This window comes from Halichondria panicea, chromosome 17 (assembly GCF_963675165.1).
Source record: "Halichondria panicea chromosome 17, odHalPani1.1, whole genome shotgun sequence".
Lineage (NCBI taxonomy): Eukaryota > Metazoa > Porifera > Demospongiae > Suberitida > Halichondriidae > Halichondria > Halichondria panicea.
Genome location: NC_087393.1, coordinates 3,925,473 through 3,937,030, shown reverse-complemented (window position 1 = coordinate 3,937,030; position 11,558 = coordinate 3,925,473). Strand labels below are relative to the sequence as shown.

Genomic DNA, 11,558 nt, shown 5'->3' with positions numbered 1-11,558 from the left:
TACCGCTGAGGAGGCGTTGCTCCACAGAAAGTATAAGCTACATACCATGCAATTATAATAACACAAACCATGCATATAACGTACTACAGTGTTATACTAGATTTACTATACTAAACAGAAGACTGATAATACTGTACATCCTGCATGGTAATACCAACTACCAACACATGAAATTAAATAATGTGCATGTGTTTATGCATGTTATTACTGCCAGTTCTCAAGTACATGCTGGTTGTACAAACACGCACTGACGAAAGTAAGCCGAAATAATAATCATATAATATTATTTGCAAATTATAATAAACAAGAAAATAACAGCAAGCGAAGAACAATTATATGGGGGCTCAGAACTAACATTTAGGAAACAAAAATATAAAGGCAGTGAAAGTGTGTAGATCTACCATAAACTTAGTTGATAACTTCACTGGTTATGTAAAATGCAATTGCTACTATTTGCTGTTGTGTTGGCTATAACACACCAAGGAGACTGTTTCACAGACTTCAGACAAGACTGGGACAGTATTTTGTACGTCAGACCAGACAATGGATCAAACACGACATGCCCAAGGCAACCATGCAAGACATTGAACCAATATGCAAATGTAAGTCATTTGAACAATACACAGTTCATTTTCATGCCAGGATTGCACACTCTGAGTTTAAGCTTTCAAATAGCCAATCTTGTGAGCATCACATTATTCAGTGCAGCAGAAAAAACAGCTAACATTCGTTGTACTGTAGCAGCGGGATTTATTTTTCAGAACATAGATACTCTCATTATTGGAAACCTTACCATCTCATCATGTGGACAAAAAATATCAGACAAAAGTTTTTTTAGCCATTTTAGTTTAATCTCCATTCAAGCGGCAGTTGCTCTTAAAGATGTGACTGCTCTAACAATGCAATCGATAACCATTCGAGACAGTAATGGATACGGGATAGCTGCTGAGGGACTGTATAGATACTCGACAATGAAAGACTGCCTACTGGTGAACAACACTGGTAGGGATGATCACAACGACAGGTATGTCGGAGGTTAAAGTACGAAGACTGTCCACTGGAACACACCCGAGAAAACATACAAGTTCTAAACATTAGTAGTTCAAACTTTTTGAATGGAAATGCAAGTTTATTTCCTCGAAAAGAAAGTTTTAATATTCTATCACAAATCAGAGCTACCGGAATTTTGGTGTTACTATCCTGTACAAACATTAGCATTGTCCTGACTAACGTAACATTATGTTCTAATGAAGCACATAGCTACTCAAGTAAAGGAGGCAACCTTTATATCCTATTCGAAAGTGACATAGACTACATTAGCAATAGCATACTGGTGGAAAATAGCAGAATTGAAAACGGGAATGCTCTTTTGGGAGGGGGTGCTTACATTGTTGCTAAAACACCAACAACAAATAAGGGGAAGTACAGACACGAGCGGTGTGAAAACACAAATGCTATTATGTTCAGAAAAACCATTTTCAATAGCAACATAGGTCAACTAAGAGGAGGTGCAATGTATTTACTGTTTCATGAAACTAAATCGGAGGAGTCTTGTCCCAATTTATCCATTGAAATTGAAAATTGTAACTTCACAAACAACATACTAAATGCTTCTAATGCTGATAGTGGAGTGGCAATCAACATATACAACTATCAAATTAATGGGGTAAAAGTATCTTCTTTTCCACACTATAAAGTGAATATCACAAGGTGTAGCTTCAGTAATAACAAGCTAGTGATGACTCACAGAGCTAATACTCAAGATTTAATTGCAGGAGGAGCAACTGTTTACATTAGTAAACAGAAAAGAGAAACATTTATCAGTGACTCTAGCTTTGTAAACAACAGCATAACGGCCATTTCTGCTTTCAATTCTATTATAGTGTTTAGTGGCAATGTGACCATAACAAATAATACAGGCCTTGACGGTGGGGGCCTAGTTCTCTGCCAGAGTTCGTACATTTTGTTCACCTCAAATACCACATTGACATTTGAAAATAACAATGCTACTTTATCTGGAGGAGGCATATACGCAGAAGATCAGTGTTTACAATCTAAGCCACTGTGTTTTTACCAAGTGTACAATGACAATAATTCGTTAACTACAGCTCAAAAGATCTCAATATTGGACACTATTCACGTGGTAATGATTAACAACACAGCTGGGTACGCTGGAAGTCAGATATTCGGAGGGTTTATGGATCAATGCTATACAACATTTATCAAGAACAGTACAAATGACTACATGTACAACAAGATCTTCGATGAATCGTTGTGGCATTGGAACAATACATTCGATCAATCCTATGTGACTTCTTTTCCTAAACATATTTGCTTTTGTGAGAACAATTCAAAGATTTGTGGAACTCAATTTGTTGATAAAACCATGTATCCCGGTCAAACATTTACAGTGTCTCTAGTTGCTGTGGGACAATTTAACCATCCAGTTCCAGCTACTATTATCATGACCAGCGTCTCAAGAGGGAAACCTTACCACCGTACTATCAAAGCTAAATGCACCACATTAACACTGAAAGTGCTATCAGGACAAAATATTACAGGAGAAGATAAAGTAGTTATTCTCATAGAATCTGATACTGGGACTCTAGGAGGAAAATATTTACGATGGATAAACATAAAATACCGAAACTGTCCATTGGGAACTATATTAAATAAAACAACTGGCTTTTGTTATTGGTCTGCTGGAGACAGTACTTATAATGCTAGTGACCAAACTATTCGAAAACCAGGCTTAACATGGATAGGTTACCATAATGATACTGATACTGACTCCAAAATTGGAAATGGTTTCATAAAGTTTTTATACTGTCCCCAGCTCTATTGTGACTATAATGTAACATCTATAAACATCAGTCATTCAGAAACATTCAATCAGGATCGACTTTTTGATCAGCAATGTCGCGAACACAGACACGGCATTTTGTGCGGAGCGTGTAAGAAGCCATACAGCTCGGCCATAAGTTCAACCAAGTGTGTCCAGTGTTCAGACCACAGCATTATATACCGGCTTCTCCTTCTGCTAGGCTCTCTAGTGATTGCAGTTCTAGCTCTGCTCTTCATGCTTTGGTGTAATGTGACTATCACAGACGGAACAATAAATGGATTCTTATTCTATACTAGTATGTTTCATGTTAGTGAGGAATTGTTTTTACATCCTTTGCATTGGTCTTATGCCTTATCCAGCTTGGTGGCTTGGTTCAACTTGAATATAGGCATGAGTGTATGCTTTTACAATGGTTTTGATGTTTTTGGACAAGTTGTCTTGAATTTGCTTGTCCCTCTATTTGTTTGGACAGGATTAGGACTATTGATTCTTATTAGCTCAAAATCCAGTGGGATTACTCGATTTGTTGGTAAGAATGCTGTGAAAGTGTTGGCTACAATCATACTACTTTCCTACACCACAATTCTTCAAGCTGAAGTGGCTGTGTTTTCCTGCTCAACGATATATTATCCTAACAATACCAGTAAGCAACACTGGTTACCCGACGGTAATGTACTGTGTTGGCGAGGGAAGCACTTGGCTCTGGTGGTGATTGGTGGTTTGTTTGGAATAGCTACTGTTCTGTACACTTTAATGCTCCTCTTTATTCAACCATTGCAAAGATATTCTCATGTGAGGGGACTGAGATGGGTGGCCAAATTAAAGCCATTTTTTGACGCTTACACTAGCCCTCATGTGATCAAGCATCGCTACCGATTCTGGACTGGACTGTTACTCTTATTTAGAATGATTAGTAGTATTTGGTTTGCTCTGACCTCCAAGAACAACGAGTACAAACACTATGGGGTAGCATTGACAGTAATATGCATCCTCATTTTAAGCATAATTGTTTTTTTGGGTGGAATCTACAAGCAATTGTGGTTGAATATTCTCAACGCTTCGTTTTACACAAATCTAACTATTTTGTCATTTTTCTCCTTTGATTCAGCTACAAAACAACCTGAATTTAGTGGAAAAGGAAATTATACACAAATCACTGCCACCTACACTTCACTAGGCGTAGCCTTTGTGACATTCCTGTTCATTCTCTCCTACCATGTGTACAAACGTCTGAAAGAGACCGGTCTGCTCGCTCACTGTGTGGGAAGAATCCTGGGGACTCGGTGTTGGAGAGCAGCTGTTGGATATTGGAACAGAGGCAGGATACAATACGTAAGGCTGCTCCAAGAAGACCTTCAGGATCGAGAAATGAACAATGATTTCAATGGAGAGAGACAGCTCGACGAGGATTATAACTGGGAGAGAGAGCTAGATGTACAAGACAGAGAGCTCAATTCTGAAGATGATCATGTTCCAAGACCTGATTCACGTGAAGAAAGCAGCGATCCAAGATCAAGTAGAGATTCCAACTAAAGTTACATATTGTGCACACATGCACTTGTATCGTGCACACACTTGTATCAAGTATACGTACTGCATTAGACATAAGAAATAGAAAGTACTGAAGTTTTACTAGTGTATATACATCATTGTAATGTGCATACTGCATACTTAAGCTTAGAATACAGAAAAGATGATGGTGTGTGTGTGTGCATGTGTATTCCAGCTGTAACTGCTTAACTCTTGCAATGCGAAAACTAACAGTAATATTTATGCATGTATAGGCTTCTAGCCACAATATCTTGGATTTTGCTTCGTTGCGGAGGAGGCCCTGATCCACAGAAAGTAAAAGCTATTTTATAACACACCATGCAAAACTATACATGATATACTACTAGGATCTACTGTATACATGCAGTATATAATTATGTCTCAACCACCAACAACATGCAATTAAGCAATGCATGTGTGTTTAGATATGTTATCATACGCCAATTCTCAAGTACATGCATATACAGTGGAACCTCCATAAAACGGACACCATTGGGATTGGGGAACAGCCTTTTGGCCATTATAGAGAGGTGGTCTCTTCCTTGGGAGGTTTCGATTGCCAGCTATGTATGCTCTACGAGTCATTTTTTGCTGCAAATAAATCTTGGAGCTTTGCTAACTGCTTCTTTAGCTCATACAAGCTTTGAAAAGGCTGTAGGGACAAGCTACAGCTAGGTTTTCACGATTGTGCAAAATAATGCTATCTCAGCAATAATTTTCTGCTAATTCTGGGTGTGCATGTAGCCTAGCCTCCTTTGCAGCAGCCTCTCCTTTTTTTCTGTTCTTTGTCATAGTTCAATAAGATAAAATACGGGACTAATTGGAGGAACAAAGAATCTGACAGAGGTCACAACTAACTCGGAAGTGAAGCCACGGGCCACGTGGAAGTAACGCGATTTGGAAGTGAAGCCGATTAAATGAAGTTGAAGCGGTAATACTTACATGGCCTCACTTCCGAGTTAGTGGTGACCTCTCACCTTCTTAACTAGGGAAGTAAATTGCCCTATTAGGCCACTCCAAGTGACACTCTGGTTTCTGGTCCTGAAGTTTTTCTAATTGCATGCAGGCGGGCGGCTTTCTCATTATGTCATTATCAATTTCACCTTATGAACTCATTATTTTGCAAATGAATATCATTATCACACTATTTTGTACCGCATGGACCATTATGCGCATGCGTAGTAGAAATAATGGGATAGAAATCCAATAATGAGATAGAAATCCAAGAATAAAATCTGATGCGGGCGGTGGACCAGAAACCAGAGTATCACTTGGAGTGGCCTTAATGGGCTTTGTACTCTGATATGGCATATTGTAGGGCCAATGTATGGCATGTTGCACTGGGTCAAAGTGACCTTTTTGTGACCTGAGCGCACCTCCACCCAATACTGCAAATCATTACTTTTATAGTGACACACTGAATGATACACTTATGGTTCCTGTGGTAAATGTACTGAACAACATATGCATGGTTTCGATGCACTTACTGTACAATAAGTAATATGTCGCAAGTGGTTTCTATGCTGGTTTCTATATGTAGAAGTTGGTTTTTAAGGCAACAAATTAGTTATTACATGGCAATTCCTGCCACAAGCAGTTTATTGGCCCTTGTAGTAGGCCCTTGACCACAATCTACTACTGGGCCAATAAACAGCTTGTGGGATTCAGCCATGTAATAACTATTACTTAATCTCCATAATTATTGTGATCAACTGACAAGACCGGCGGAAAATCTCCGGTTGGTCAGGCCAAACCGGTCACACCAGACCACTTTTGTCTTTCGGTGCTTATTATTGCCTAGTGGGCCCTTGACCGCTATCTACACGGCCAATAATCTGTTTGTGACACAAATTGCGATGTAATATATTAACTACTTTGTTGCACATGCTTGGTATCCCTCAGACCACCAGGAGTGTATTTATACCATTCCTGACATCACAAATGCCTTGGAGATTGAGTGTGTCCCTATAAAATCAATGTTTTGAAGTTTTGGGTGTAGTGTACGTGTGGGGTCAGGTCTCGAAAGGTCAGTTTCGCACAGTACAATATGCCATAATTATTTTCTTTGATCTCAGACGTCAAAAGGCAACTGTCAGAGACAGCAAGTCACTTATTGTACAGCTGTTGTTTGTGCCACTGTATCACTATGAATATTTAAATCTTAAAGGTCGCTATCCCATAGTGCAATATGGCACTGCACTTCCTTTGATCTCAGAGGTCAAAAGGCAACTGAGACATCCTATACATAATAGAGCCACCTGCATGGATCAGGCCCTTATAGCTAGGCACAAGGGATCTGCACAGAAAGAACCTATAATCAGTACTAGAATCAACAGTTCCTATATACGATACTACAAATTAACGTTAATGTGATCACTCCTCTTTCTTAATTTCTTGCTTTGCTTTCAGCAGGGTCATCTCAGAGGGCACCTGTTATTGAGTGTGCGTGCATGTGTATATTGGAGAATCAAAAAAGTAGCTACTATATTGCATGCACTAAATTTGAATGCACAATCAGTCATGCAACTGTATGACTTCAAGTAGATTTCCATGGTACCTGAGCTTCCAACTAGCCCTATATATAACCCCAACCCATAAGTGAACACACTACAATTATATAGTAGTATAATGCCTAGTATTACAGTGCTTTTCAAGTAGGTTGAAGATCATTTAACTGTTGAAATGAGTACTCACAATAACAAGCCACTATAAACCACAAAGCTGTGACAGCTGCCTAGATATACCGTATATAGCGGGTAATTTTCGTAGGGGCAAAATATTTGTTGTTTTCATGGTTGGAGGTCTGACCACGAATATTTTACCCACGAATGAAGCGACCTTGCCTACCTTTACCTGCAGTGCAAGCAGCTGCCACAAAAATATTACCCAAGAAATGTCTCAATATTGCTGAACCATGAATATTTTGTCCCCCGAAAATTACCCGCTATACGGTATAGGCCTGTGCAACAGTCAACTTTGAATGATATTCGAAAAGTACTGTAGTTATTACATGGCTATGAGTGCCACAAGCTGTTTATTGGCCCTTGTAGTAGTAATGATCTGGGCCTAAAGCCTTGACCACAATCTACTACCAGGCCAATAAAATGCTTGTGGCACAAATTGCCATGTAATAACATAATTTTGTTGCCTTGAAAACCATTACATATGCATGGAAACCAGCATAGAAACCACTTGCTGCATAGATATGGAAAAAAAAACTTCGGTAGTTTTGTTCTGTTTTTGGTGGCTGGAATACTGTATAGTATAACCATAGTAAATATCCCACAGGAACCACAAATGCCGTAGTGAGTGTGTCACTATAAAAGCAACGATTTTGTTAGAGGGTGGGCTCAGGTCTCAGAAGGTCACTTTACCCCATGCATATATACTGGCACTGCTATTCAAAGGCAACAATACTATTTGTAGAACAGAAGCCATAGAGATCAAAGGAAAACTATGCTGACAATTTCATAGACTAGGATCTACAACTGTAGTAAACCACAGCCGTATGGTAGTTAGAGCACCGGTAGTTAGAGTACTGGTAGTTAGAGCATTTAGAGCACGGTTGCATGCATGGCGGTCATCATTTTTAAGCCATAGAACTTACTACAACTGCCCTCCATAGTTCCAATAGAGTACAGTTTAAGTGATTCTATAAGCTTTTAGCAATAATTATATCTTGCAAACAAAGGCTTTGTTCTCGAGTAATGGCTAGTTTTGCTTACCAGTACATTGAAGGCCATTGCAGAATCAGGAATAGCAAATCTGTTTGTAGAAGGTTGCTATTCTACTTAGTGGTTAGTTTTACACTAGAGCGATAGCTCAGTATTGGTAGCTGCAAGAAGCTGCAAACTACAAACCAGTGAATGCACCGTTTACGTCGCAATGGTCCATTAACTATAGTACATGCAGACTTACTTGGCTTTTGCTTGATCGAAGCAGTTAACTGGTGTGCCCAGTAAATCTTCTTCACTTGAACAACTGCAAACCTATACAGACAATTAAGCTGGAAGTGGACTCATTGTATAATAATTATAGGGTTAATAATGATATTCCGTTACTTACTCAAAGTTAATGTCTCCCACTCCCAGTGTAGGCGCCGTCCACTCAAAAGTGACAGCTACCTTTTCTACAGCAGATTTCTGTGTGATCCCATCCTACAACCAAAAAGCATTATATAATAAAGGGAGATTACAGTGTAACCTCCGAATAAAATGATTTTGACTCAGTCAATTGTTGTATAATAAAAGAGATGTTGTCTTTTATTTGGGGATCCCATAGGAAGTAACTTTTGGGGGTGGAAACACTGTACAATAATACTTACGGTACGGACAGAGCAACTGCTGAGTCTGCTGACTGAGTCTCCCTGCATCACGGTGAACTTCCCAGTCGGCCTTGTTTCATTACTAGATTTCTTCTCTCGAGCCTCCACAAAGAACCCTTTGAAAGGATGTTTGTCCACTCCAAGCAGAGTCACTGTGTGGTGAAAACATCAGTCAGTTGAAATGTATAATATGGTTGAACCAAATGCCACGCTTCATATAGATAATTATATCTTATAGATCAAGGTTTCACTTGACATGTACTATACTTATATACTTACATTGGTAAGTTTTTCCAAGCTCGTAATGATAGCCTTCTCCGTCATTGAAGCCTGAAATGTTAAGAGAATAAGGACTTGTTGTTGTTTGGGGACGTGCGTCATGCTTTTCGGAAGACGGAGCAAGGGTTTTGCATGATTCTTCAGGAGCACCATCGGGGTAACACTCCACCAAGAGTACCATAGAGCACAACAGCAAGGAGGTGCAGACAAGCAGCTTCATGATCATGCACAGATAATTATACTGTTAAACTATCTATAGAAAATGGCTTCTCAGTAGATCAAAAACTCAACTTGTGTTTGGGAGGAAATACTTATGGGGGGGGCTGTCGTTTTGTGGCCTTTATAATTACTATTGTACTAGCCTCGTTCCCAGGCATCTGTCTCCAATTCTACCTAGCGTTCAATTGGAGACAGATCGGCCTGGGAACGAGGCTAAGTACTAGTCTCGCGAGCAGTCCTAGAGGGAACGTCTGGTCACTATTGCAATTCCATGGCACTGAGGAATGTAGTCACGTGCAAGATATTTGTTAATTAACCAAATTCCAATTCACATGTAGCAAATATTTTCATTCGCAGCTAGCTAGCTCTTGCTTGGTCCCTCCTATATCTTTGCTTGGTCTGAGCTCCTTGTAACCGAGTTCATTCGCAGCCAGGTATGGTTCAACACTAAAATTAGCCTTTGCTAGAGTTCTTTTCACGTTCATTTTATGCTATAATAGGAAAATATACGGGGTGTTACCGCCCAGCGAGACTAGCTAAGTACTATGAGTGCATGGCACTCTCTGTAGATTAGTCTAGGTTGTACATAGGATTGACAGTGCAGTTGTGTGTGTTTTCAATTAACTATTGCACAAATTTTGACTCTGTTCAGACTGCTCTATTTCTGCAGGGAAAGGCTAAATCAAGAAATTGACTGGACAGATAGCTTATTATATAGTTAGATCTAGCCTTTTATCTGTGTAAATGTATGCTAGCTTCAGGTATGCTATTTATGTATGCACTGACTGGACATACCATAGCCATAGGCCTCCATGCTTTTGCACTTGGAAGTACATCTACAGTATAAACATGGCTGCCATTTATCACATCTATAGATAAATGAATAATGTTTATTCCATGCAGTCCTGTCTTCTCTTCTTGAACTTCTCTTGCTTCTTGGTGTTCCTCTTAGGTATTTCACTTTCATTATTGAGGAGTATAATATATACTTCTGTCCAACAACCACTTATGTATCTTCAACAAGATTACAGGATGATGATAAATTAATCAATGTCACAATTAATGTATGTACTACTGTAATAAAAAAGAAAGGGAATCAAAACTAAAAAACATTTGCAATGTGAATGTTGCTAGGATTGCCAGGAAAAGAAAAGTGCGAAAAAGCGAAGAAACAAGAATTTCAGCGAGTGCATAACTCCAATCCGTTACAACGTCATGAACATATACAGTCGAGTGGCTAGCCTCGATTCCAAGCCGCTGAGAAAGACGGCCTGGTATACACTGTTTACGCATGCGCCAGAATTACCCAGAATCTGGGTAATCGTAAATTGCAGTATATTTATCAGTATTCTTATTCCGCATTAGTTTGTAAAACATTGATATCCGTTTCATTTATAATGATGTCATTGAAAAAAGAAATCTAGTCCAAGTTGTGTAATGGCTGCTACCTTCTCTTCTGCTCTCGCGTACGCGTTATCCTGTGTTGGAAAACCAGGTCTAGTGAAAGACAAGCAGCTGGAGGGGTTGAAGTGTCTGTATGCTGGTGTTTATGTGGGTACCGTACCGACCGGCTATGGCAAGTCCCAGAGCAAGTCCATCTGCTTTCCAGACACTCCCTTTCTTGATTGATGTGAAGCTTGACAGGACCAGTGCACCTCTCTCTGAAAGAAGTGTTGTGATGGTGATTTCTCCTCTTGTTTCTCTGAGTGAAGCCATCTTCAAAGTGTTGGTATGTCTGTTCGACGTTCAGTGCCATTCTATCTGGAAGGAAGTATTGTTGTGACATTTGCCGAAAATTGGTCACAGAGTAAGTACGTGGTCATCCGAGAACTGTGTGGCCTGAATGTGTTTACAATCCGAGGGACTTGTGTGTATCCGATCCGAGGGACTTGTTGCTTGAGTGTGTATCCGGACTTGTTGCTTGAGTGTGTATTAATGGATAGTGTGCTCAATGGTAAATTTATTGTGTAAATCAATAAGTAGTCCTCACATTATGTTACGTCACAGCCACTGTACTTATCCACATTTATTTTTTACCCACAGGTTTAACTAATTTCTTATGAGATTAACTTGTCGCCTGAGTGTGTATCCGATCCAAGCCTCAAGTTAAATCTACAGACCTGATGTTTTACTTAGCTGTCTCTGTCTACAGTATATACAGAGAGGTAGCCTCTTTTTCTTTTTTCTGTTCTCTTTATCACAATAAGATAAAATACTGTTTTAACGTTCAATGAGATAAAATACGGTAAATAATAAATTAATTGTCCACCCACGCGCCAACAGTAAATACCAGGCCCACTATTCAAGGGGCTGGAGTCGAGGCTATCGAGTGGCCTACTG

The 11,558-nt window shown here is 39.5% G+C and overlaps 2 protein-coding genes and 1 long non-coding RNA gene across 3 annotated transcripts; 2 read left to right on the top strand and 1 right to left on the bottom strand.

Annotated features, from left to right (window-relative positions):
• Positions 1–377: 377 nt before the first annotated feature.
• On the top strand, positions 378–4,552 carry LOC135351071 (uncharacterized). Its single transcript, XM_064549979.1, has one exon. The coding sequence runs from the start codon at positions 1,460–1,462 to the stop codon at positions 4,376–4,378; it is 2,919 nt and encodes a 972-aa protein (XP_064406049.1). The 5' UTR covers positions 378–1,459; the 3' UTR covers positions 4,379–4,552.
• A 2,062-nt stretch (positions 4,553–6,614) lies between these two features.
• On the bottom strand, positions 6,615–9,328 carry LOC135350842 (defense protein l(2)34Fc-like). The gene is made up of 5 exons (XM_064549686.1): positions 9,000–9,328; positions 8,721–8,872; positions 8,462–8,553; positions 8,315–8,385; positions 6,615–6,826 (listed from the first exon to the last, which is right to left on the bottom strand). The coding sequence occupies exons 1-5, from the start codon at positions 9,223–9,225 to the stop codon at positions 6,816–6,818; spliced, it is 552 nt and encodes a 183-aa protein (XP_064405756.1). The 5' UTR covers positions 9,226–9,328; the 3' UTR covers positions 6,615–6,815.
• A 1,130-nt stretch (positions 9,329–10,458) lies between these two features.
• Positions 10,459–11,449, top strand: LOC135351380 (uncharacterized). The gene is made up of 2 exons (XR_010399451.1): positions 10,459–11,172; positions 11,262–11,449. It is a non-coding gene; the product is annotated as an uncharacterized LOC135351380 (long non-coding RNA).
• The last annotated feature ends 109 nt before the right edge of the window (positions 11,450–11,558 follow it).